This window comes from Cimex lectularius, unplaced genomic scaffold (assembly GCF_000648675.2).
Source record: "Cimex lectularius strain Harlan isolate CLEC.00 unplaced genomic scaffold, Clec_2.1 scaffold45, whole genome shotgun sequence".
Taxonomy (NCBI): Eukaryota; Metazoa; Arthropoda; class Insecta; order Hemiptera; family Cimicidae; genus Cimex; species Cimex lectularius.
The window spans coordinates 1,088,968-1,115,797 of NW_019392634.1; the positions used below are offsets into that span (position 1 = coordinate 1,088,968).

The 26,830-nt window shown below is 36.5% G+C and overlaps 1 protein-coding gene across 9 annotated transcripts in view; it reads left to right on the forward strand.

Annotated features, from left to right (window-relative positions):
• The window catches only part of LOC106662754 (four and a half LIM domains protein 2), a 159,148-nt gene that overhangs the window by 99,018 nt on the left and 33,300 nt on the right, over positions 1-26,830 (forward strand). The window contains exon 1 of one of the 9 annotated variants that reach the window (XM_024225221.1): positions 8,885-9,404. The exons of 7 other annotated variants lie outside the window; for them this stretch is intronic. Coding sequence is in view for 1 of the 2 variants with exons in the window: in XM_014387024.2 (XP_014242510.1) it covers positions 14,267-14,433 (167 nt within the window). In the remaining variant the exon portion in view is untranslated. Of the gene's footprint in view, positions 1-8,884; positions 9,405-14,040; positions 14,434-26,830 lie in introns of those variants that run through there. One more of the 9 variants, XM_014387024.2, reaches the window with a different exon arrangement.

The following is a 26,830-nucleotide window of genomic DNA, read 5'->3' on the forward strand; positions in this document are numbered from 1 at the left end:
CTCTCGTTATTCACTCCATATTTTCTCCCATTTTTCTTTTCCTTCTCTCTCTCTCCTCTCGGTTTTCTTTTAAATGTTTCCTTTCCGTAAGTTATGCAACTTCTGCGCAGGGTTCAAGACGCTTAGTGTTTTTCATCAAATCTTCTTTTGTGGAAAGGTATTTGATTGTACGTAAACTTCTTCACATATTTCGTTTTGTTTAATCTATCTTATTTTTTTTTTTTTTGAAAGATTTGTAATAGTTTGTCAGATGAATCCTATGAAAGAATTCAGTCACAACAGTTGTTTTAGAAGAGGAAATATGTGCATTCCGGACCTTCACTCTAAAGCCAAGTCTTTATTGTAGTCATTAAAACATTAAAAACACTTTTAATTTTACTACGCTTAAATGGATTATAAATAATTTCGATAATTAAAAATGTATCAGACGTCCCACTTTTTCATCTTACATTTTTAATATTTAAATTAAATATTCTAATTACAGAAACGTGTGAATAAGAGAAAACCCGACATGTCTAAATTTAAAGACCATTTTCCTGTAGTTTATTAATCGCTAAAATGTATTATAAAAAAAAACGTTGTACGCAATTACGTACGATATAGGCTTTAAGCAAAAAAGTTTTAATTATAAATTAATCCGTAAATTATTGTACGATAATAATTTAATCTTATAATATTTTCAATGAGAATAATATGAAATCTACTCTTTGAATGGTTATGTTGTCCTTAACTTATGATGCCCACGGTTGTAATCTCGTTTACTTTATGATGCCTTAGCAGTGGTGGTTTTCTCTTCAATTATACATACGTATGCGTTACTAGGTTTTCAGCGGACGTTGTATCCAGATGTTCCTGCGGTTTAACCACTGCCGAGTGGGCTTTTACCGTTCATCTATTTTGAAAGGCCTGAATTCCTGCTGTTTTAAAACAATTTTTCAATCCCGAATCGAGCTGCCTTAAATAAATACGGGCGTCGGATTTGTTTCGCAAACGTACTGTATGAAAATATAATCTATACAGTCGTTTCTAAGCTGCGGATTACCTGTCATTTACCTAAACTTTTCTTTTATTCAAGCAGATGCTCGATAATTAGACACGTGGACCTTTTTTTCTTTATTTTTTTGGTGACGAAAATTATTCCAAGGGTATTAATTTTTCAAATTATTCTCATTTAGGTATTAAACATTTTTCCCTGTTGCTTGCTGTAAAGAGAAAGTTTCTAATTTGGAAAATATTTACTCTTGCGGTACCACACCACACGCAACATCCTCAGCAGTGTGGCATTTTTAAGTTTAAAAATTGAAATTAAGAAAACAAAGATGAAAACTAAACAGCTTATTGCTTTCAGAATTCAAATGAGACTGCATAAACATTGTAAATTCCGCAAAAAGTAAACATTGAAAAATCCTTTATACTTTTTTTTGGATTAAGGTTTAAGTGTGTTTACCTCTAATTGATATTCCCAATTTAAAACATAGCATAAATAAATATTTATTGATAAAAACAATGAGACAAATTAAGGGCAGGATTTCCTTAGCGAGAAAATGAAAAAAAAAATCAATTGTGTGGAATTTTTGCCTGTCAGTGTATTTTTGGCAAAATTACAATCCTTAACGGGGACCGCGGTAGCCGAGTGGTTAGTGTGAGAGACTCTCGGCTCATAGACGAGTCGTGGGTTCGACTCCCACCGTCGCCTCACACATATAAGAATTCGTCACCATGGTTAATATGCATAGATCATAAGACAAAAAAAAATTACTATCCTTAAATGTGCGTCTAAGATGAAAAAAATTGGGAACAATCCTAAATAGGTCAAAATTTTTCCTTGCAAAATGTTTTCTCCACATTCCAGACTTTCATCAATTACGCTCCGCACACAGGAATAATCAGAAAACTATTGCAAGGGAAACAGGTGTACTTTCATAAAGCTATAGACATAAAGCTATTAAAATGCTATAAAATAACCCCCACGCTTGTATGAAATTGCCTGAAAACTCCAACATCTGGGAATAGGTTTTTAAGTATAAAGTGAAATAAAATAGTCGACAAATTAGGAAGAATTGATTACATTTGATCAAAACTAAAACTAAGCAAACCTCAAGGAATGATGAAAATGGAAAATACTTGTTTCCCCTCTTCAGTATATTTATTTCTCTCAACTCCGCTCTTTTTCTCTTCACACTCGCTTTCGATTTAAGTATTTATATATCTATATTTTTTCTTTCATTTATTTATTTCTTTTCCCCTTCACCCCCGACAGATTCCTTCTTTCAATCTGACTTTTCTCTACTATCTCGCCTCTTTCTCTCTCTCTCTCTCCCTCACCCTCTCCTCTTTCTCTCCCTCTCCCTCTTCCTCTCCTCTCTCTCTCCCTCCCTCTCCTCACTGTCTCTCCTCTCTCTCTCTCCTCTCTCTCTCTCCTCTCTCTCTCCTCTCTCCCTCTCTCTCTCTCCTCTCTCCCTCTCTCTCCTCTCTCCCCCCTCTCTCTCACTCTTCTTTCTCTTCTCTCTATCACTCACTCTCTCTCTATATATACATATGTCTGTCTATCTAAATATATCTATTCGTCTACCTAACTATATCCGTCCTCTCTATCCCTTTTTCTTGCTCTCTCCACCTGTTCTTCTCAACTTTTATTGTCGACTTTGGTGGACTTATTACCATACTGAAACAGACAATTATCAAGAAGAGAAAGATTTATCAGAACGTGTTCTGAATGGCTGTTCCGTAAGCCAGGTTGGCACTGATACATTGGAAAGGCAGTCCAAAATCAACAATGTGGCACGTGAATAGTCACTCAGATTTAACTCATAAGACGTACACGCTAGGTTTGGAATTAGATTACCTTCGAGGCACAGATTTGACAAGGTCATGGTGAGCTAGGAGTTAAAATCGCTGACAGGACGTTAATGGTGCTCAGAATTACATGTTTTACAGAATTTCTGTAGTACATCTGTGCTGAATGTGTTTTGTAAGGAAATACTATTCACTACTCTTGGACAAAAGTAATAAAAGTAAAAAGATATCAAAACAGAGAAAGTCACAAAAGTACAGAGATTCGCTTGTCGATTAGAGTATATCTCAGAGGTGGTATGGAAAATATATTGGTACTAATTCTCTTCCACCGTATGACACTGAGGAAGCACAGAAAACCATTATTAATTGTATTAAAGCCAAACCACCTGACCTATGTCATAATAATAATGGAATAAGGGAAAGGCCCGTTGAGAACGGCACCATCTGGTGGTACACTGATGGATCTAGAAAGCAAGAAGGTACGGGAAAAGGATAATTTCTGGAACCAAAACTCAAAACCCTTGTGAATGTACACCAGTATCTATCAGGCCGAATTCCATGCGATTGAGATATGTACTTAGTTTGACCTAAATAAAGAGTAGCCCGGTAACCATTAAAGCACTAAGCTCAAACATCATTAGTTTAAAGATGATGCTGAATTGCTACTAAATGATGCTTAAAACTAAAATAAATAGATTAGGCATGTAAAAAATTCGCTGGGTCTTAGGATATGTCTGAGTAGAGGGCAGCGAGAGAGCGAATTTAGATATTTACCTAGACGTTAGACTGACTTCGAATATACAAGACTTAAGAGGCAACAACTTAACAAAAGACTTGGATAACTACGAACAGTTCTAGGACCGAAAATACCTAAAATCCTGACCATTATCACTGAACACTACTCGACGAGATAGGGAGTGGAATTGCGGCGTTCTGCTAAGCCATCCAACATCCAGCACATCCAATCCTTCCTATGAAAAGTCCGTATCGTTAGTCGTTTAAGTTCCTTACTACGTCACCAACTTCACTATCCACAACGACTTCAACATTCCTTTTGTCAACCGACTGATCCGTTGCCGAATCCAAAATTTTCACACTGACCGCTCGATCGATCCTAGCCCTACTGCTCGAGCCTTGCCGCTACGTCGCCTTAATCGTCGATGACCTAGAGACCTCCTGGCCCCTTACTGAATCCAGCGTTGGCTGGTCTCTCCTGGCATGTGGACTCCGGGTGCAGTGCTGGCATTGGTGCTCGTGATTTGACCGTGTGAAAAAAATTACAAGCTGTGATCTCATCTGTAGTATGTACAAGGAGAAATTCAATCCAAAATTTATTAATGCATGAGATGGATACATCATAATTATCCACTTACTTGATCCTAGCGTGTTTGTTCTAGACAGCAAGTGAATGATTGTACTTTTTTTTGGCATCAAAACTCCATTGGCACGAAAAACAATTTAGAATTGATCTAAGTCGGAAGTGATAATAATGGTCGACTGTCGTAAACCGGCCACATGTGGTCTCATCTTATTTAGCAATGATTAAAGTTGTTTTCAACAAACGAATTTATCCTTTGCACTATCTTTTATACCCAGGTTTTTATACAGTCCGTGACTTGTACATTATGTATATTCGCCAAAAAAATCCCTAAAACTACTTTTCAGCCCGAAGATTAAATTGTAACCAGTTTTTACATGATAAGAGATTTCACATAACGGTAACGCTAAATTGATTGAAGTGCGCAGATTTAACGGAACTGAAATAGCGTCCTACGTTATTTGTCTTATAATTGTTAACAGATGAACGTAATGTCAACATAATAGTTTTTTCTGATATAATAACGTTGTAATATAGTTAACGGTTTACAATTAGCACACGTTTTCATAAAACCCGAATCCTAAAAACATATGTAGATTTAGAGTTCCAACATTAATATATTTATCTGTTTTATTTACATACAAGCGGGAATGTCAACTATAAATACAGTAACCTTATGCATCAATTCCTCAATAAAGCAATTTTGTAAAACAGACTCATTAGCTGAACCGCCAAAATATAATTGAAAAGCTAAAATTCTAATATAGAATGTGGTATAATGAGAATCTATATGGTTATCTTAACTGTATTGAGTATATATATCTGCTGCATTCGGCCTTAATATCTACGACGATATCCTAGAATTGGTAACTATGTAAAACATATAATACGTCACTAAAGCATAAAAGTCTGGCCACCCAAGAGTAATTGATATTCCTCGTGGCGGGGTTAAACAGCTCCTTCCTTTCACGCTAATAAATTATTTTTTTTATTTATTTTTTTTTATTGGCCTTATGATCTTTGCATATTAACCATGACGAATTCTTATATATGTTCAAATTGGGGGTTATCGGGAAAAAAGGGCCAGAGGCGACGGTGGGAATCGAACCCACGACCGCGGCGTGAGAGAATAAATTACATTAATTCCAATAAATTAACGTAAACAACACCCGATCCAAACATAGAACTCTGGACACATTCAGTCCCCCAGAGTACAGGATATTCCCCGAGACGTGGTCGAATTAATTCCATTCTCGCTAATAAGTTACTTTTAATTTCCAGATGTCACACACTCACCTCAGAGTATTCCATATTCGTCCGCGCGGGTGCGCTGTAATATTTTATCTTATTTTACATATTACCAATTCCACAATATTTTCTATATTGATAGGTTGAAAAATTCCAAGAACTCCGTGGTTGAAAACTTTTATTCAATTTAGTAAATTACATGGACGTTTCGGGCTCCTGAACCATAATCAGAAACTAAACATAGAGAAATCTCATGGTACAATTCACAACCTGAAGGCACACCCATCAATAATTTTCAATTTGTTAAATAAATTTATTAAAGTTAAATAATAAACGTTTTCAACCACGGAGATCTTGGAATTTTTCAATCTATCAATAGAGTGTAATATTTTAGTTTTTCCTAAAATGGTTATTTTTTCTTTAAGAGTTTTTGTCATTTTTCGCACTCCCGAATCGCCCGGTAATCAACGATTTTTTTTAATGTTAGAGCTTGTAATACTATCAGATGCTCAGCATTTGCCAAACTATCAAGAAGAGAGCGATACGGCTTAAAATTGTAAGTCCGGAGTACATCTCTAATTTTATTTTTTCAAAAACCTAAAACTCTTTCAAAATTTCCGAGAGTTATTCAGATATCGTGAGATGCGGTCGGGTGTGATGTAAGTTTCAGAAAAACATTTTCTTTATCGTGCCAACGTTTCGATCTTTTATTGAGATCATCTTCAGGGCTCNGTCTCAATAAAAGATCGAAACGTTGGCACGATAAAGAAAATGTTTTTCTGAAACCTACATCACACCCGACCGCATCTCACGATATCTGAATAACTATCGATTAACGGTCACTAATCTCTACACATTTCCGAGAGTGGAATTCGGATTTTCGCGAACATTCAGTGAAATATTCAGCTTCTCGTCGAAATTTTACGCTGCCGGTTTCTTTTTGCTAGAACTTCGAAATTTTTCACCGAATCAAAATCCGATTGTCCCATTGTTTTCAGCGTAAAAACCCCTTTACAATGATGTATCAGTATGTGTAGGGTCGTATTTGAAATTTTGAAGCGACTAGACGTGAGGTACCGAGTGTAATTTTTCTCCAAAAAATGTAAAAATTTGAAACTAGCCAAACAATATTAAACACCTTTTTTAAATCTTTTTTTTTATCGCGACATTCGTTTAAGAGAAATTCAGCCGAGCCATCTAAAATGTATAATTCTATATATAATTGTAATACACTCTATTTAAACTAGAAGAGTGATTTTATTTACCTATCCCAAACTAAGAAATATAAATTCACCTTATCGTGCCAACAGAAAAACGTAATAAAGACAGTAACGTTGTAATTGAGGAAGGACGTACTAACTCTTTTACTTTTCAATATAAATGGAAATCCGAGCCGGTTGACAAGAGAAACTTCGTTCTCGACAAAGACCTAGTATAAATGTCAAAATGTTATATGACTTAAAATGATCTCCGCATAAACATGTTGATGAAAGGAAGGTTTAAATTTGTTTAATAAGAAAACATTTATAACTATGTAAATATAAACAAAAATAAGATATTTTTACAGTTATTGCATAGGATTCGATTTTTTGTATATTATTAGAAGGCGCTCCGACCAATCTAGTGAACTACTTATCGGTGCCAAGGAGTGGGCGAAGGGTATTTTGTATTTTTGGAATAGATTTAAAGAATTGTCGTTTGTAAAAAAATGTCGGTACAAGGTTAAAAATGTCGAACTAGTAAACAACAATCTCATAGCCAGTTTATTCTGGTTCTGCAAGAATTATCTTGTAGAAGAGGGGTCCTTGTATGTCTCTTCGTCTGACTTTTCCTGAAATGTTTGATTGGAATGATCAAACCCCTGTTTATTATTATATCAAGGATTGATTTAATTTTGTAGTTAATATTATTTGAGTATTCGAATATAAGCACAGGTGAGTCAGGGATTCTTGGGTTATTGGCATACCTATACCGTCTGTGGTTTTGTTTGTATTAGCAGTAGCTTGAAAGTGGGGCGACAAATGCGAAATCTCGGGCAAGGCCGTCGGGGACGTTTTTGGCAGAGCCGCGACCCTAGCCACTTTAGGACTAGGGTTTGCAGTGCTGTATTGTCATAGAGTCAGTGCGGGTGTTTCTAATGTTTATCCCCCTCCCCTTCTTTTGGACATGACCCACGGGGCGAGGCCGTGTGAAAAATAACATTGGCCACCTTCCACCTTTTCAATTGGTCCATTTGTTTTCATTAAGTGTCACTCCAGTAAATATGGGTTTGATGATGTCCATTCTGGTGTTCACTGTAGGCGTCCTAGAAGCCGTCTCGTGCTTGGAGCACATGCGCGACGGCTATTTACCTCTCCAATACGTTGGACGGAAACGGCGCCGGATGGTGATGGACGTGGTAACAGGTTCGGTTAAGCATGTTGATATCCCATCTTACGACTTAGCCAAGAGGGAAAACGTGGAGCAAGATAGGTCTAGCTATGCTCCTTTACAGAGTAATGACGGCCCAGAGCTTCTCGATGGTGACGATGAGCTGGATGGGTCGACGACGGAAGCGCTCACCGTGAAAATCAACGGTGTTCATGTTACACCGATTCACAGCTCAAAAATGAGCAACGACAATAAAACTGTAGCTGGCGATGAGCTAATTTTAACAGACCGTCTGGCTGCGGATATTCAAACGAATGCAGACTCGGGACTTTTGCCAAACGATTCAAAAGAAAATTATTTAACGAAACCGAGTGAAAAAGTGGAAAACCACTCTCCTACGAACGAAAAAATGCGAAACAAAGTAACTTTTGACTTGAGTGGAACAATCGATATTACCAACATTCCAGACGATGGCGAAGATGGTTCTGAAGTTGGTATGATCTACGATAATAAAACTATAAATTTTTCGGTTCCGGTTAATCTTCAACATGAAAGTCAAGAAGAATGTCCAAGTCAAACTTCTATTAAGGAAGTGAGTGCGTTCAAAATTGATGTTAAACTTAGAGAAAATAAGTCTGATAACGGAAACATTCCTACACTTGCCCATAAACACAATGATGGAAAAGATGCCATTTTTGATTATCCCGATGAGACTTTATCATCTTTAGAAAAATGCAATGAAATCGGTACTTATCCAATCAAAACCGAATCACAAGATGATAATGGGTATGTGAGTGGAACGGAAACAAAAACCAACGATGAATCTTACCAAAAGGCGTTGGGCTATAGCGACGGACGGGTATTAATTGAGAAGACAGACTTGATAACAGAAACTACAGAATCAGACTCAATAAAAACAAAAGTTGTTAGTAGAGCAACAAATGAAACTTCAGAACAAGATTTGGACATCAATAGTGGCTCCATACAAGAAACAAAAACAGACGACGTTTATAAAGATGAGAAAATTCAGGCCGATGGTGTAAAATTAACAAAAACGATAAAAACAGCAGAGAACGAGATTCATGATGCAATGCCAACATCGATGCTTACTGAAGCAGATACAAAAGCAGAGCACGACAAATCTCGAGATTGTACAACCGACCATAAAGCTGGAGTGAGCAAAGAAGAGATTTCAAGTCAATCGGTTCCAAATCGCGAGGTCCAAATTTCAGAAAAAATTGATTCATCTCTGACGGAACAACTCGGGGTACGACCTGAGACGGACAAAACCGCGACCGAAGAAAGCGGAACGTCTCAAAAACCGGCTTTCGACAAAGAGTCAACCGGGTCGGCTAAAAGCGTCCCAGGACCAGTTGAACCTCAGAAAGCCAGCTTTGAACACATCACAACTGAGGATGGTAATCGAACAACCGCAACCGATCTTAAATGCAAAGGCGCAGAAAGAGTCGAAAGAAGCGATGTACCGTCGAAAAGAAACGATTTCAAAAACAAGGAATCTGACCCGAACAACGGGCGTTCCGTCAGACAGCACACTACGTCCGTAACTCCTTTTAAGGAAGATGTGGTCAACGTGGAAGCGGCTGAAGAACAAGGGCAGGCACTCACACCCGTCGAAGGTTTTTCCTCCGGTTCACCCGAGAAAGCATTTTGGGTAAGGTAAAATAATCAAATTCTATGAAAAACCGACCCTTGATATCTCACTTTACGATTAAATTTAATACTCATTTGATTTTGGGTGTATATTTTCTTGTTAACGCGGAGTTTAAATCTGGTCAAAATAAAAGTTAGCTGAGTTTCCTGACGTGTCATTAGCCTTGGTAACCAAGATCAGGGACGGCTTCTTAATCTAGAGAGCAGCCAAATGCGATCCTTGTTCGTCGGATATCCTTCCTAAGAAAGCCAGATCGGCTGAGGAGCTTGTTGAGAAAAGATCAGTAACCAGATCGGCGATTTCTGACCTCCCAAAGTTTTAGGTAAGAAAATGAAGTTTGAGCTTTAAGCCTGTTTAGAGGGACGAAACTGAAGAACATTTTTAAATTTGTTCTTGATCTTTGGTGATATGTCGATTTTTAGATACGAGTTAAAAAATATCCAGTTGTTTCTTTTCAGACTATTTAACTCTTTAATCTTTGTTTATCTAGTCAACGACAGAAATAGATGTTTAAAGAATATAGTTTCAAGTCAATTTAGCACAGGATAAGTAACTCTTCAACAATCAAATCAACCATTTACTTCTAATGTGTAAAACTCATTGAATTTCCTGAACAATTTTTATTGGAATATTTTAGTTTCCCAACTGGATCATGATATTCTTGAAGAACAAAGAGGTTTTTCTTAAGGTGGCAGCAAAGTGGTTTGACAAACTTAAGATACGATAAGAAGCTTAAAAGTCCAGGAAAGTTGAATGATCTTTTAGGTCAAAAATCTCATCCGAAGACTTGATCCTGCGTTGTCACATTGACTCATCGTCTGTGAAGGATGTCTAATTTTACCACAACGAAAAAGTAATAATACTAATATTAAGTACAGAAAAAAAATAATAGAACTGAACTAATATAATTATAACAAATGTATAATCTATAGTACTTTCTAACTTTATTGTTAGGATTGGTATATAATTTGAAACTCACTGATGTGATGATTTGATCATATTTGTAATTGGTTATTGAAGGGATTTTTGTGTTTTAATGTCGATTTTTGAAATTTGCATCCTAAGCTGTCGATTATTTTTTAATTGGCGAAGAAATCTCGCTTTTAGGAGCCGCCCTTGATTCCAAATATAGATTAGCTCTCTCGTAGAAAGAGTAATGGTAGTCTGATTTGTTGCACTATCTAATTTTGGTGGACCCTCTCCATTTAAGAAATAGGACGATTCAGTAGTGTAACGTTTATTTCTGTCTCTCAAGTTCTGGCTGCTATGATCTAGGCAATGTAAATTTGGAAATTTATAACAAATTAGTAAATTTTGTGTGTTTTCATGAAACTAAAAGCAATTTCTGCTTCGACCATTTAAAGATGTAAGCTTCGTATTTTCAGGGGTCAAAAATGGTTTCCAATGTTAAATTATACACACCTAAGCGACTATCGCCTGTCAAAGAAAACGTGCATAGTCTGATTCCTACACCCCACCGTTTATGATTTTTGTATCCCCCTGTTCTGTAATTAAAGTACACCGAAGAATCCCAATTCCTCAAGGAATTCGATTAATTTTTAAGTTGCCTTTTTTTTAAGTTGTGGTGTATGAACTTTGATATTTCCTACTGAGTACCTCATCAGTTGGTCAACAAGTTTCCTCCGACGCCCTTTGAACGTATGCTTTCTATGTTGATCGATAATCTTTCTTATATGCCCTTGTGTGTCTAGTTTCTCAAGAAACCTGTTAAAGTCCTTAAAATCTCCGTTATGTATTTCTGTCTCCTGATAAGTTATCCTAATAAGAGAAAGTTGTATACCGAGAATGGCTCGGCTCTTGTCGCCGGTATGGCAGCTTATTTTCTTATATGGGCATATACTTCTTCTGTAGCGATTTTTGCTATCCCGAACAAAGGTTTGAATAATGAAATGTACAGACAAAAGTTAAGTTACTGACGGCACCAAAAATATGAAAAGTGGAAGCTATGCTTAGGCTGGACTGCTGGAGCACAAATGGGGTTGATCATGTGTGCGTTGTTAGCTGTTATTTTGGTGGTGGTGGAAAACACTCCTCCAAAACAGTCCTCCACTCTTTATTTCATCAATCCCCGGTTGACCAGAAACATTTTATCTCTGTATTAGACGGCCAATTTACTTTGATCCTTCGATGATGTTTGAGTTGAACAAATGGGCAAGGATTTTAACTTCAGGATCATACGTTCTTATAACAGTACCTTCTTGCGATTCTAAATCCGTTGGCAGCCAACAAGGTTCTTTCCTTGACGCCGTTTTTCTTACAATAAGTTATCTTACTAACCTAATATTTTTTCAAAATTCGTATTGGAACGTTATATAAAGTTTAGTTAATAAGACTTCCGACGACGTCATCCCGTCCGGACCTCGCTCTTTCAGTCTACATCTATTTCCCATTAACTCTAATGATTCTTGCCACATAATTTTGTTATGATTATTGCTAGGACTAATCGGGTTAAGCCTACTAGATTGTGATGATAGAATTTTAAAATAAGTGACGTCTATGTGTTTTGTCGATTGTATACTACGTTGAACTGTGTAACGATTTTTCAGGTTGACTTTAAAGGGGGTTTGATTTTTAAAGTGAGAGGGGGCGGAAAGATAGATCGGTCGTTTTTCCCTCTGTTTTTAACGGTAAATGTTTGATGAAAAAAAGGAGCGCACATCCAAATGTGTTGAGCTAGGCCTGAAAGGCCCACATGGAACGAGTGCCGCCCGTTTGCATTGATTGGTCCTGTGGTAAAATAAACTTAAAGAAATAGCCGTTAAATATCTTATTCGAGGCATAACGTCTGCAAAATATTCGGAAGCTAAAACGGCGAAATGGGTTTCTATGATTAAGAAGCTTAAGAAAGGACTACCGACTGCGATGCCAAGTACCAGATTATAAAATTCTTTGAAATTCTTTCTCATTTATCGCCAAACAATTTGTTAAAAAACAAAGATCATCTTCGATTGAAATCGTCGCTAGACAGCTAATCCGTACATACAGATTCGACAACAAACGCACATAATGGACCTCAAGTCAAGATATTTATTAAGTCCAATAAATTTCGTGGCCCGATCGACCAAATAACTTTGTTCAATGAATTAATCTTTATGTAAGGTATTGGTTGAAATAAAAAAGCCAGTGTCACGAGCGGGATTCGAACCCACGACCTTTGGCTAAACACGGCGCTGCTCTACCACTTGAGCTATCGTGACATCGATCCACTCGGACCCCAACTTCCCATCTCAACCCACCTTTCGAATTTTCTCTCATTTTTGTCATTTTTCAATATCTTACATAAAGATTAATTAATATTTAATAAGATTATAATTTCGTCTGACGACCTCAAAAATCTCTGACAGATTGGCTTGTGTTCAAAAAGTCTGTCAGGTACAGTAAAAAAAAGGCTTATAGCAAAGAACGTGTAAGTAATGTATAATGATAAAAGACTGCAGTCATCAACATAAAGTCAACTTGAAACAATTAAAAACTATAAACGGAGAGGTTTACCATTATTTCTCTATATTGCTAAGTCGGAGAATTGCACATCATGACAGAAAAACCATAATTTGTCGTTCAGCTGTATCCGATTTTGGTCTTGCTGGTTTCATCTGCTTGGCACGATTTGTCAATTATGTTCAGTAAATATGGCAGGCACAGTCGAAGAATAAAATTTACACTAAAGAAAGTAGGCAATGTATAAAGCTAAAAGACTGCTAAACCATCAACATAAAGACACCTTGAAACAATATACTATAAACAAACAAGTTTACCATTGTTTCACTGTGCTTCAAAAAGGAGCAGTTCGTAGAGATGTACATCCATAACAAACTATCATTTCTAGTTTGGTCTTTTTCGATCATTTTGGTCTGCATATCCTAGCTGGTTTGGTCTTCCTGGCTTGATTCGTAATCCGAACTCATCTCCATCACCTCGCAGACTCCATGAAGAGCTCAGTAAAAAACATTACTCCACATATCCGATTTATTTGCACCATTCACAACATATCACATTGAACTTTAACACACGGGACATCACGAAACTTGGCTAAAACTAAGTAACAGACCTACACCCCCAACTTGACTGCTGCTACTGAGAATGGCACAGACGAACCAGCGGAGATCCACCCCCTCCGACTGGTTTGGCTTTGGCCATAACCTAAAAAAAGTTATGAGCGCGAGAGACGACATGCCGACATTCACTGAAGCTGGCCAAATGCCAAACGCCTTTGACCGAGGCGTATAGCGAGAATGGGCGGACCAAGACGATCAGGGTCGATAAAATTACGTGTTAACAAACCCATTCGTTTCTTGTTTAACCTAACACATTAACTGCTTGTAGCGAAACTTTTTTTTTCAACAGTTTTCAACAATAAAAAAATGTTTTTGAATAGATTTCTTGAGCATGCAGTGGGAATGTGAACAGAAGCGCGTTTTATTTATTGATGTTGAGATAAACTCGTTTTCGGTGTTGTAATAATGGCCGTCTTAAATTGTACTTTGTTTGTGTTTGTCTTCTTTCTTTTCAAAAATAAACTGAGCGCATTGAATCGTTTGAAAAAGTATTTTTCAGCGCATTAACGCTCATTTATAAAGTTGGAGGTGTGCGATCCGATTGGTCGGATTGATCGCAGATTCATTCGCTCAGCTCTTGTTTAAACATAAGGAGCTTTCACTCAAAAACCCAAAGAATTTCACGGAGAAAATAAATTGTGAGTCAGGGACAAAGATCGTCCCGCGGTTGAACGTGAATGTAGTGGGGGCGGCGGTCGGGCGGGAGTGGTCGCTAAGAGTTGCCGTCTCCCGATTCAGTCGAACTTGAGCGAACCCACGAGACGGAATCAATTCTAAGAGAGCGAAATGGCAGACGTTGCAGTACAACAAATGCAATATTCCACCGAGAAGAGGGTGCGAAAAGTGAAGAAGACAACGACGAAAAGGAGGGAAAGCAGCGACCAGGGGGAAATGACCGTCACAGAAATTACTGAGAAAGAAAACCAGCTTCCCTACAAGAACGACGAACAGGGGTATGTGTGCTAGACCCAACAGACGTCTTCGGTTTAATAAAAGTCTCATCCTCCCAGGTCTCTCTTAACCGCATGAAATAACGGGCATTGTGGATTTGTTTGTGCTCGAAGTGTATGACCACGGTGTAAATACCATGTGTGCATTTCATTTGCCTTCAGATTTGTATCATTTATACAATTGACCTTTTAAATATGGGTTTATTTGTCACGTGTGCCGTTTTTTAATTAAATCTGGTCGACCCAGTTGTACATAAATCACAATCAAATCCACAACACACCATTTTACTATTTGAAAAATGCGACGAGGTGTCGATGAGTAGTTGTAAATGCTCTTGTTATTTATGTGTAACGAGAGAGGATGGGAGGATGTTGGGCTAGCCCATACCCCTCCGGCGGCATTAACAACAAGGTAAACAAACCCTAATTCTGTATATAAACATCTACACACAAAAAATTGGTGATACAAAAAATTACCTAGATGTAAACTAACAATCTCAAAACAAGATTTAAACTTGAAGATTTTATTTGACTATTGAAAAAAAAATTAAAATTAATAATTTGGTCGTGAAACTTGCTTTTTCATCTCAACCAAGACCTTAAGATTAAAAGTACAATTAATTTAAATAATTAATACGGTCAATTATGACTACTAAATAATATAGATTAATATAATAATTACAGAAGTACTTCGATAACAGTTTCCCACGGCTATTTCTTAAGTCATTAAGAATCGAATCCTGATTACACAATATTTGAAAATATGGTAAAAAGGGGGAAAATTCGAAAGGTTGACGTGGGGAGTTGGTGTCCGAGCGGAACGAAGCGCGGTAGTTTAAGTGGTTAAAGCAGCGGCTTATTGAACCGAAGGTCATGAGTTCGAATCCCGTTTGTCACACTTGCTTTTTCATCTCAACCGAAACCTTAGCTAAACAGTACAATTTATTTAAATAATTAATAGGGCAATTAAGGCTACTAAATACATATGTAGATTGTTATAATAATTACAAAAGTACATCGTTAACAGTTCCCCATGGCTTGTTCTTAAGTCGCGAAGAATCGAATCCTGATTACACAATATTTGGAAATATGGCAAAAAGAAGGAAAATACGACAGGTTGTAATTTTAGATGAGTTGGTGTCCTAGTGGATCGAAGTCGTGATAGCTCAAGTAGTTAAAGCAAGAGCGAATTTAGCCGATGGTCGAGGGTTCGCATCCCGTTTGTCACACTTGCTTTTTCATTTCAACCAAGACTTTTAGATTAAAAGTATAATTAATTTAAATTAAGGCGGGAAAATTCGAAAAGTCGTAGATTGAGATGGGGAGTTGGTGTCCGAGTGGATCGAAGGATAGCTCAAGTGGTTAAGGCAGCTGCGTATTGAGCCGAAGGTCATGGGTTCAAATCCCGTTTGTCTGTCACCCTTGCTTTTTTATCTCAACCAAAACCTTAGGATTAAAAGTATAATTAATTTGAATAATTAATACGGTCAATTATGACTACTAATTACTTTTATGGATTGATATAATAATTGCATAAGTACTTCGTTAACAGTTCCCATGACTTCTTCATAAGTCGCCACGACTCGAATCCTGATTTGGACATTTGAAAAATGACAAAAAGATGAAAAAATTCGAAAGTTTGTAGATTGAGATGAGAAATTGGTGTCCGAGTGGATCGAAGTGGTTAAAGTAGTGGCGTATTTAGCGAAATTCGAATCCCGCTCGTGACACTTGCTTTTTCGTCTCAACCAAGAACTTAGATAATAATTATAATTAATCGAAATAATAAATAAGGAATTTTTTTTTACTGTCGAGAGTAGCATAAAAAGCTATAATTCACCCTGTGGGAAAATTCGGCCACCCTTGGCATCCAAAACATTTATAAATAACTTCCTTGTTACGGACTACTTTCATATGTTTTTTGGATTGTTGCCTAAGACCTATTCTGTTATATTTAGAAATTAAAAAAGACAGTAGGGCGTGGCCTATTTTCTGCCAGTTTACGGGTATTCTATTTCTAAGAGCTTCTCCTCAGCTTATTGCTCCTTAAATAGCCCCGGACGGCTCTTGATATTCGCCAGCAACCGGCTATAGATTTACCCGACCACCAGGGCGACCTCCCACGAAAATGGAAAGCGCGATCTCGGAGGGAGAAACGCACTCCTGGGGCTACAACCGAAGCGATTCTCCACCACGATTGTTATTAAAATTAATTTAGGGTCCGAATCGTTAAAGACCGGTCTGGAAGTAAAGGGAAAAGAGATTAAGTCTTAATTAAATTTGATCAATAAAATTGAATAAGGTTAAATTTAGCAAATAGATTGGAAGGGATTCAATAAATTATTTCCTGTGATTCGATCGAGCACTTATACATAAATTAAACATTGGAATCATACGGCATATAAAATTCAATCGATGATTTAATTGAATTTACCAAAACTGGTTTTATACATAGTGATGATATGAAGGTTTTTCACTCCATTCTAGGTAGATTTCCATCTGATTTTCCACGGAACAATTGTGATAAAACGTCCCTGGGTTGAATTTCGAAGGTCTTGTTCGCCTGTGATATTCTACCCGGCCTTTTAACTTTACTCCTTGTGTAAGGGGGCGATTCGCAATCTCTTGGAAAGAAATAGACTCTCTGTTGCGTATTCGCTTTCCTACAAACCGTTCATGGGGGTGAAAACTCGCTGAAAGGTGTGTCGGGGCTTTTCCAGAAGGAAAAGCCTCAATTTTTGAAAACCAGGCTGAACCGTTTCGCTTTTTTAATTTATGAGTCTTTGGTTAATTCCAGCCGGGTTTGAAGGAAAATTCAAAACGTTTGAAATAAATTATGCCCTAGAAAGTGAAAATGCGTACAATGGATTCAGCGCTTCAATAATAGAGACGGGTTTATTTCCTCCTGTTGACGGGAATTAAGTCCCCGGACCCTCTCTTCCAACACCCATAATTCATGGTCATCACATTCAATGATGCGCTCTTAAAAACTTCAACGATTCGTACAAATCAAAATAAACCGTTAAAATTCCACGGTTGAGGAAAGATTTCATAACTGGGCTTTTATTTACGTCGTTTACGTCTGTTTTATTGTAGAGAAACGTGCCAATTCGTTCCGCCCCGATGCTCCGAACGACCAGATTAAAATATCGTACACGCAAGAAGTAAAAAAATATTGTGTTTTCGTTTGGGAGCCTGGCAGCTGTCCCAACTCCCTTAAGCCGTTTCCATGTTCGGAAAATATCCCTAATCCGTGCACCCGTGAATTTATTTTCTTCCCTCAGGCGATCTCAGTTTCTAGTTTGCGATCCACTTTTATAAATGGTTGTTTATTAAGAATTGGTCGAAACGGACACCCTCTGCGCTTTACGTCTTTTAGTTTTGAACAGCATCCGGCTAAAGATAAAATCTAAGATTTATAAAGCGTACTTCAGAACTTTGCAGACATGAACTGGCATAGTAAACTTAAATTCACAATCGATCCTCTGATCAATGACTACAAACCATGATTAATATCATGATCATTTTTCCATCCGATGAAATATTCCCAAATTAGTGGCACATAGCGGATGGCATCCGTCACAACATAAATCACTGATAATTTATTTAATAAATCCATAGAATTAGTTATGTCCATTGCAAACTAATTTTTCAAAAGACAGAATCCACTGCGAAGATCGAATTATAAAAATTGGACCGTATTATGTGTAAAGAATAAAATAAATGGTTATCAATTACCTCATAGCTTACAGTGCTAATTGTTGTACAAATAAAAATCATCATCATCAATGGAAAGACAATAGAGACAAAATGGCGGCGTGGGTGGCTGCAACGGTTAAGGCGTTGAACAGCGCTTATCACCGTAACGTAAAGGTCCCGGGTTCGAATCCTGCGGCCTTCCATTCGAACCCAACACAACAAATGAACTTTTTACAAAAACACGACACCCCGAGGGTTCATATCATTTAAAAATGGGCTTTTTTTTTGTCAAAAACTGGGGGGTTGATATGGCCAAAAACAATTATATTGTAAAAACTATGTATTTATGTTAAACATTAATTCAAAGTGTAGTCATTAATTCGGAAAAACAAGCAAAAACTTAATTTTTCATTGGAAATTGATCAGTTGAAATTGAAAGAAATCATTATTTCAAGTGTGATGATTTGATTTGATTTTTGTCACACTGATAGCAAGATACTCTATTTTCAATTATGAAAATTATAAAAGGTTTTATGGATTGCTGAGCAACTTTTAATATTGTTTGTCAAGTATTTCTATTCTATCTTGCTTGTTGAATTTCAAGTTTCCATTGATTCTTTATGAACGCCTTTTTGTGGATTGTACAGTTAAACGCGTTGAAATTAAAAATGGAAAAATCTTTCATTTGTGTTACAATGAGACCTCCGTACATACCCGGTATTTCAAGTCAAACTTTGGACCTGCTAAAGAAGAAATAATGGATGAAAAATGAAATGAACAAATTTGATCGATGTACATAAGTGTTTATAGACAAACATTCATATTCTCGTCACTATTTTAATGAATAATTAAACATAAAACATACACAAAATTGTACTGATTTCAAGTGATAATAACTTCGGATTGTGAGCATTGTAAATCACTTTTGGGAAAAAAAATGACCTGGGATATTTTTATTTTAGATGGCACTTTTATCGGGTACATTCTTAATGAATAAATATTTTTATCTTAATAACGAACGATTATTTAATTAAGTTTGAAAAGTGAAAGAAAAAACTTTTAATACATTACTCAGAATATGTTGAGATTTTGGATTTATGATACCAAATTTGGAAATTTATCTGTCATTTTAATTATACTGTATGTTTGCATGAAAAGAGCAGATTAAACGGCAAAGAAAATAATCATTATCTTATAGACATAAAATTACAGATGGATAAAAATTAAAAAATCCAATTCCAATTAATAAAGAATTACGCTTAAAATCCCAAATAAATTTTTGTTATTTCATTCCATCTTATAAATTAAAAAAAGTAGTTTTTGAACAGTGTGTTAACACATGCTAAATTTTTCATGTACGTCTTAAATGACGCGCCTTACATAAAATTAGATACACTTGACTATTTTAGCAATAGTAAACACACAAGCAACAAGCATAAAGCATAAATTCTCCTGCCTTTTCAGGGCCGAACACAAATCAGGATTTAAAGGGGGGACCTTGTATTATTCTTGCTAGTAGATAATAAACAAAAACGTTCTCGTGCGAAAGAGAACACAGGCTGAAGAACGATTAAACTGAATTATGCAAAACTTGAGTATGTACAGAATTGTCGGGACTGTCCCAATTAAGTGGAACACCTCGAACAATGAATGCCTGCAAAACATAATTTGGACTGTTATTTCATAATCTTTCCCAACAAAAGACTTCCAACATTGCACACAATTAATCTGACCAGAGGTTTCTGCAAGAACTGTATGGAAAAAATATGAAAGAAAACGAACACAAATATTTAAAAAACATTCATCTAAAGATTTGAATTTGTTTAAATTGATTATACTTTTAAGCCAAGCACTTGATTGAGTTGAAAAAGCAATTGCAACGAGCGGGATTCGATCCTATGACCGTCGGCTCAATACACTTCTGCTCAAACTACTTGCTGTCACGATAGTAGTTAGGGCAGCGGGTCGAAGGTCATGGGTTCGAATCCTGCTCGTGACGCCTGCTTTTTCATCTCAATCAAGGCCTTAAATTAAAATTAAAATTAATTAATTAAATTAATACCATCTATTATTAATTATATATATGGATTAATATTTAAATTTGTAGAAATACTTTGATTGAATATAAAAAATATTTTTTTGCATTGTATAAATTCACTTTTTTACACATCCTACATGCTTTTTGTTAAATTTAAACAATGTTGTAAGTACCAGGCCCTGAAGATGATCTCAATAAAGATCGAAACGTTGGCACGATAAGGAAAATGTTTTTCTGAAACCTACATCACACCAGACCGCATCTCACGATTTCTGAATATAATTTGAATTAGTTTTGACGTACTAAGAAAAAGATACATCATAACTTCAAGGACCAAATTGTAATTACTAAATTAAATTAATGTAAGACTTTGATCAATGTAGATATTGATGATGATGTGCTTTACCTCTGAAAAATTAAAAATAATTAAAACACGATCATCAATAAATGTAATAAGAATATGTGTACTGATAGGAATGTGCTGTGTGGATTAGTTTTTATTTTATTTTTTAAGAACAGTTCATTGAGAGAAGAAAACGCCTTTTGCTGGATTATAACACTTACACTTAGTCGTCATTGATTCCTCTTGACCTCAGCTTACGCCTGCAGATTTCTTTTACGACCTTTTGATCACGTACGGTCGTTATACCATAAAATGCATGGATTTTCCATGCAAAGGTAAAACAAATCGAATAGAGGAAAATTGTACAGTATTTCAGTTCTAAATGATTTTTGACATCTATTATTGGGTTGTCCGGAAAATAATGCAGGATTTTGGTATTAAACAAAAAAAAAGAAACTAGTTACTTTAAAGCAATGTTCTTTAATCAAAATAATTNCATTCATACAAATGAGTAATCCTGTAAACGTAAACAGAATATTTTATATAGATTTTTTTTAATGAAAACTTAAAATCCTGCATTATTTTCCGGACAACCCGATAGATAAATGTTTTATTTTAATTTTTACTATCTCGCTATATTGCTTAATCATACACCAATTGAGTTGGGCAAATTTTTCGTTTTTCAAACAAAACTAATCGGGAGGGAGGAAATTATTTTCAATACAGGACAAACAGATTTTGATAAATTAATTTATTATGTAAATAGAATAATTTTCTCATTGTTTTAATTGAAAATATTACAGAGTACACAGTCATAGAGTTAACATTAAAAATATTACATCCATTTGATTTCGTGGTCCGATTGACAAAATAACATCCTTCAATTAATTAATCTTTAAGTAAGGTATTGGTTGAGATAAAAAAGTCAGTGTCACGAGCGGGATTCGAACTCACGACCTTCTGCTAAATACGCCGCTCCTCTACCACCTGAGCTTTCGCGCCCTTGATCTACTCGGACACCAACTTCCCATCTCAGCCCCATCTTTTGAATTTTCCCTCCTTTTTGCCATTTTTCAAATACCGTGTAATCTATTCGATTCTCGGTGACAAATCGTTGTGGGCTCGGATCGAGACACTGAAGTTTTTGTCTCAACCAATACCTTCGATAAAGATTAATTAATTAAAAATGTTATGTCCACCCAGACATACAAGCCCAGTCCTCTCTTTCAATATTCTCAACGTATTTCACGTACATCTACAACTTTTCCTCGCAGAAAAGTCAAGTAGGCCATCTGTAACCTCCAGAAATAAAAAATCCTGGATACGACTTAATTACCCCTACAATATTATCCCAATACCCTAAATAAAACAATAATTTTCTTAACATATCTCTTCATCGCTTAACTACACACTACCCACTTCTCTATTGGAAATTCGTTTCAATAATTAGATTATTCCTAAACAAACAAACCCTCTCATCTTCCTAGTTCTTACACAATTTTCTGTATTAGTCGTTCGCAATAATCGGGAACTTTCTCGAAAAACTACTTCCTAAACACCAATTTTACTTTCGGAGTTGCCACTCGAGAATCCATTAATCTCATCGCGTTGTTGACACCATTTCCCTCGAGCTGTAGCAGTATTGCCTTGGTGTCTTCCCCACACTTACTTTATCCCAGGCATTTGATAAAAGTAAGGCACCTGGGGTTACTGTGGAAACTCAAGGGCATCCTACCATCTACTCGATTCCTGATAGTAAAATCATACCGACACTTCTAAAATGACTAAACCATTTCTTTCTCTTCCATTTAACCGATTCTCGCTGGTGTTTCGCATGTTACTTGTTCCTCTCCTCTACGTAATGTACACGGCTGATCTACTTACTCACCCCCAACCCTTTTGTAAAAGGTGGTTCTAATCTCAGATTTTTTGTTTACAACTATCCGGATTTTATGCATTAAAGTTCATCATCAGGTTGAAGGAATCCCGACTTTCATTTTTACCTTTTGCCGTTAGCTCATCAATACACACACTTTAATCCTGGCACCCCCAATGGAGATACAGTGGACATTGTTTCCAACCGTGTTTATGCCAATAACAAATAAATAGCAATTGTACTACCCTAATGGCAATTATATCCTAGTCAAACATAAAGCAGCAGAAGCGATTTCCTCGACCTCGACAGCATGGTACACGAAAAGTAAGCAAAACTATAGGCCATTGGGGCCATACTGGCCCAATCTTGGGCCGAGGGTTGGACCTAACAGTGTGTGCCAAGCTCATGGCCAGCGCGGCATGGTGCCTATCATGGTGACGAATGGCTTGTCATGACCCATAGTGTACTGGGGCTGTTACACGTCTTTTTGTGAGTCCGTGCATACGCACCTTCACCCAATATACTCCTTATCGTTTCAACATTTTTCCTTGTTGCGTAATTAAAGTTTAGTTATAATATATGTGTTATATAATAAATGAATTAGGTTTGATGGGTACTTTTATAAATATTTCGCCATCGACACTAAACACACACAGAGCAGTAGAGGCGGTGGTAATGCTGTATTTCACCATCACTACTCACCACTCACACTAATAAATACACCCGCTCAACCACAAAACGCATAAAGCAGATATAAAACATATCTGTATACATCTTGGATAAAAGGATCTTCGATGAGGTTTCAACAGAACGAAAATTCTTCAAGTTTTTGCCGAACTTTCGACGATTATACCGTCATCATCAGGGCCTATTTATTTTAGGAAAATATCGCAGTTAGAACATATTATATCATTTAAAAAAATTACAAAACAATTATTTTTTTTACTTTAACTCGATCAGTGTTGAAATATATCTTGAGAAAAAGAAACTGCATTTATAATAAGATTATTTAAAATTAGTTGAAGGTCAGTACCTATACCTTAATAATATGAAACTAATTAAAAACAATAAAAGCAACATAATATAAAAAATTTTAAAAAACCACAGCATGGTCGTATAGGTTACCTCGGTTAAAATATAAATATAACTATATGCCTCTTTTTTAAATAAAATTACTATTTTTCTCAGGTACATTAGAATATCGCAGTTAAGATTAATTAAGCTTTTTTAAAAATTGTACTATATAACTAACTTAACTTAAATTAAAGTGCTAACTTCTACCACACTATGTATACAATAAAAAAACCACGTCCTTTATAAAGCGGAAGAGGGCACCTGGGGAATACACGCTCTCTGTAAGGAGCCAAGGCATAACACGCTTCTATGATGTGGGACTCATCGAGCAACCTTTCTTCTCATAAGGGGGTCTGCGTGGGCTTGGTTATTGATTTAATTTTTAAATCAGCTTTTTATTATCATTAAATGACTATTGATTGCGTATAGGATAGTGAAAGAATGATGCTACTTTATCAAGATAAAAATTGCGTCGGTTTTAGACCAGAATGAAAACCCATCAGGGCGCCAATATTCGTCTATTGTCCGGAGAAATGTATTCGCCTCTAGATTGTAACTCCATCAGATAACTTTTTCCAACCATATGCTATTCATAGTCGTAAAGTCGTTTAAAATATGGGAAATTCTACATGAAATACACTCAGTCCGAATCGGACACGTTTTTAATTTACTAATGGTCGTTGGTGAGGGCGTGGTTTTTCAAATCTAATTGTCCGCCAAACGACTTCTCGTCACGCTACAGTGGTAAAAGGGAAATGAAATTCTTCAAAAGTCCTTTTTTCCACTCGGTGATGCCACGTCGGCTTGATGGAGTTTCGTTGAGGAGTTAATTAGTGCCTGATTGAAACAACGACGAAATTTGTACGAATTGTGTTAGAAATTACAGTATGCAGTCTCATTAATTAAACCATCCGGCGTGTAAAAGCCCTTTTTCGCAAGTGAAACTTATTTACACAAATGTCAAACAGCAATTTAATAGAAGCGAAATGTCTACAGTACTTTTCAACTTAATTACTGACTCCAGTGGACCATAATTTATAACAGTTTGTCCAGTTTTAAACTAAAATATTCTATATTCCCAACGCTCAGGGAGGAGAAAATTCACCAAATCACGGATGGTATTCATGGTAATAGATTCATTTAATCTCAATACACACTAGGAACACAAAACTATCATTATTATAACAACGTAAAACACCTTTGTTTTCTCCAAGAATCGGAACAGCGTACCCAGATCCTAGATACTCGCTGCCGTACTCAAGCAAAGTTATCATATCGGGTGAGATTTCACGCTCTCTTTATGGAGCCATAAAACCCTTAAATTAGGAGGTGGATCACTTCATCAACCTTTCCCTGCGTGCTGGACAGTACGCGTGCTCTTAATCGAATGAGGATGACCTTACTTCTACGAGTCAGTAGGGGTCCACATAGGGCCAGCTAACGTCAGCGCTCTCGTTACTCGAGATTTCCTCTGCCGATCGTTGCTTTGCTCATCATTTTGCTTCCTTTGCCAGAATCCACTAGCGTCTACCTCTGCACAGCGGGGATGGTCGCTATCTTAAGACATTAGAATACTCCACATTTCTGAAGAGCCAGGAAATATGTAGGTATTTTAAGTGACAGTCTCGTTACCTAATAATCATCTAAGTATGGTCAGAAGAAAGCCAGTCTATCCTGGGGGAGGTCATATACAACGAGAAGATTGTTTGGAGTTCGTGAGGTGCGGTCTGGTGTGACGTAGGTTTTAGAAAAACATTTTCTTTATCATGCCAACGTTTCGATGTTTATTGAGATCCTCATCAGGGCTCAAAGTGTTTGTTTTCCATGTAGATGTGTCATTCTTCTGTGTCGTGTTGAGAGTGTCAAGACCGCACCTCACGATCTCCAAATCATTGGCTGTCACTAAACTTCACACATACAACGAGAAGGTTCAATAAACAAACCGAGTAGGGACAAAATTGGAAAATAAGATTCCTAATGATGATGGTATTTGAAATGATTTGGAGAGCAATCAGAAGGTAGATAATAAATATTGTAAATAGCAACTTCCATCAGACAAGGACAGTTATTGCACTGTTGTCAAGAATGACGAGGAAGTCTATATATCAAATCAGGGAAGAGAGATTTTCTGTACAACATGGTGCAGTTTTTATGAAAATATTCGTACAAAATTCACATAAGATAAACCTCCAACATCGATACTTTCCGGAGGACTTGAGGCATCTTGAGGAGAGATGCCATAAACGCTTCTGGGCACGGTCTCTGGTCCTCGAGTCCTTAGTTCTGGAGGATAACTAAAAGCGAACGAAGCTGCTGAGACCGTCCCAACCTCCAGAGCTGACTACTACCCTCTAACGCTGAAAATGCAGTAAAAATATGATTAAAGTGTGATAACAGCGACGCGACGGTGGACTGTGGCAGTTCCTCTTAAAAAATAAAAAGCAATAGCTTAGCTGTATTGATTTCTATATACACAATACTGTAAAAGAAAATAGATACTCATCTGAGTACTCTTTTATTAATCAAAAAACATCAAATATTGGTACAGGGCACCTCTTGCTAAGATGGTCATGGTGTCCTTATCCGTGGGGGGGGTGTTACCTAAAGAGAGATTTTTATCATTTATTGGCAAATAGCTGTCTGTATTTGTATGTTTATGTACCGATAGTACATGCGAGGTGTATATTTAGATGTATATGTTCAATGAATTTACGGTTCTTTTAAAATTTTCCCTGAGTTTGGATAAGCTTTAATGTATCAGCTAACATTCTTGCTCAAGTCTCGGAAACTTATCGTAAGAATAAAGCATACATTTTCTTTCTTTTAAAGTCAATAGTTAGCGGCTCGCGCCATGTTAATATTAACAAATTTGAACTTATACGGAAATCATGAAACGAAAACAGTATCGCAAAGAAAGTAAGATGGTTTGGGAGGGAAGACAAGTTACTAAATTCATAAAATCTTCTTAACGGAACAATCAATGAATCAATAATTAGTAATCGTTTTAACACTCAAAAATTGTTTATATGTCCTAAGAAAAACGGAAAACTAATCTAGGCGGGTTTCCTATTCAGAGGGTTTTTGTAATGTTATGGAATGCAGAATGTCCTGTTCATTCTTTAGAGTCTCACCTAAGTAGAGATGGTAAATATATAGAAAATTAATGTTTCATCCCGGTGCTTCTATAACTTTCTATAATATAACTGTCCTGTAAAGGTATGTGTCCCTTATCGGAGGTTTTACTTTATCATAGGTCATAAAAATTTTAACGTTTCTATCCCAATTTCTATACATCTTGTATTTTACCAATGAATTAAAAATGTCCAACAGGAAGGGAATAATATATGTTTGAAGTTTGGCGTCGATTGGC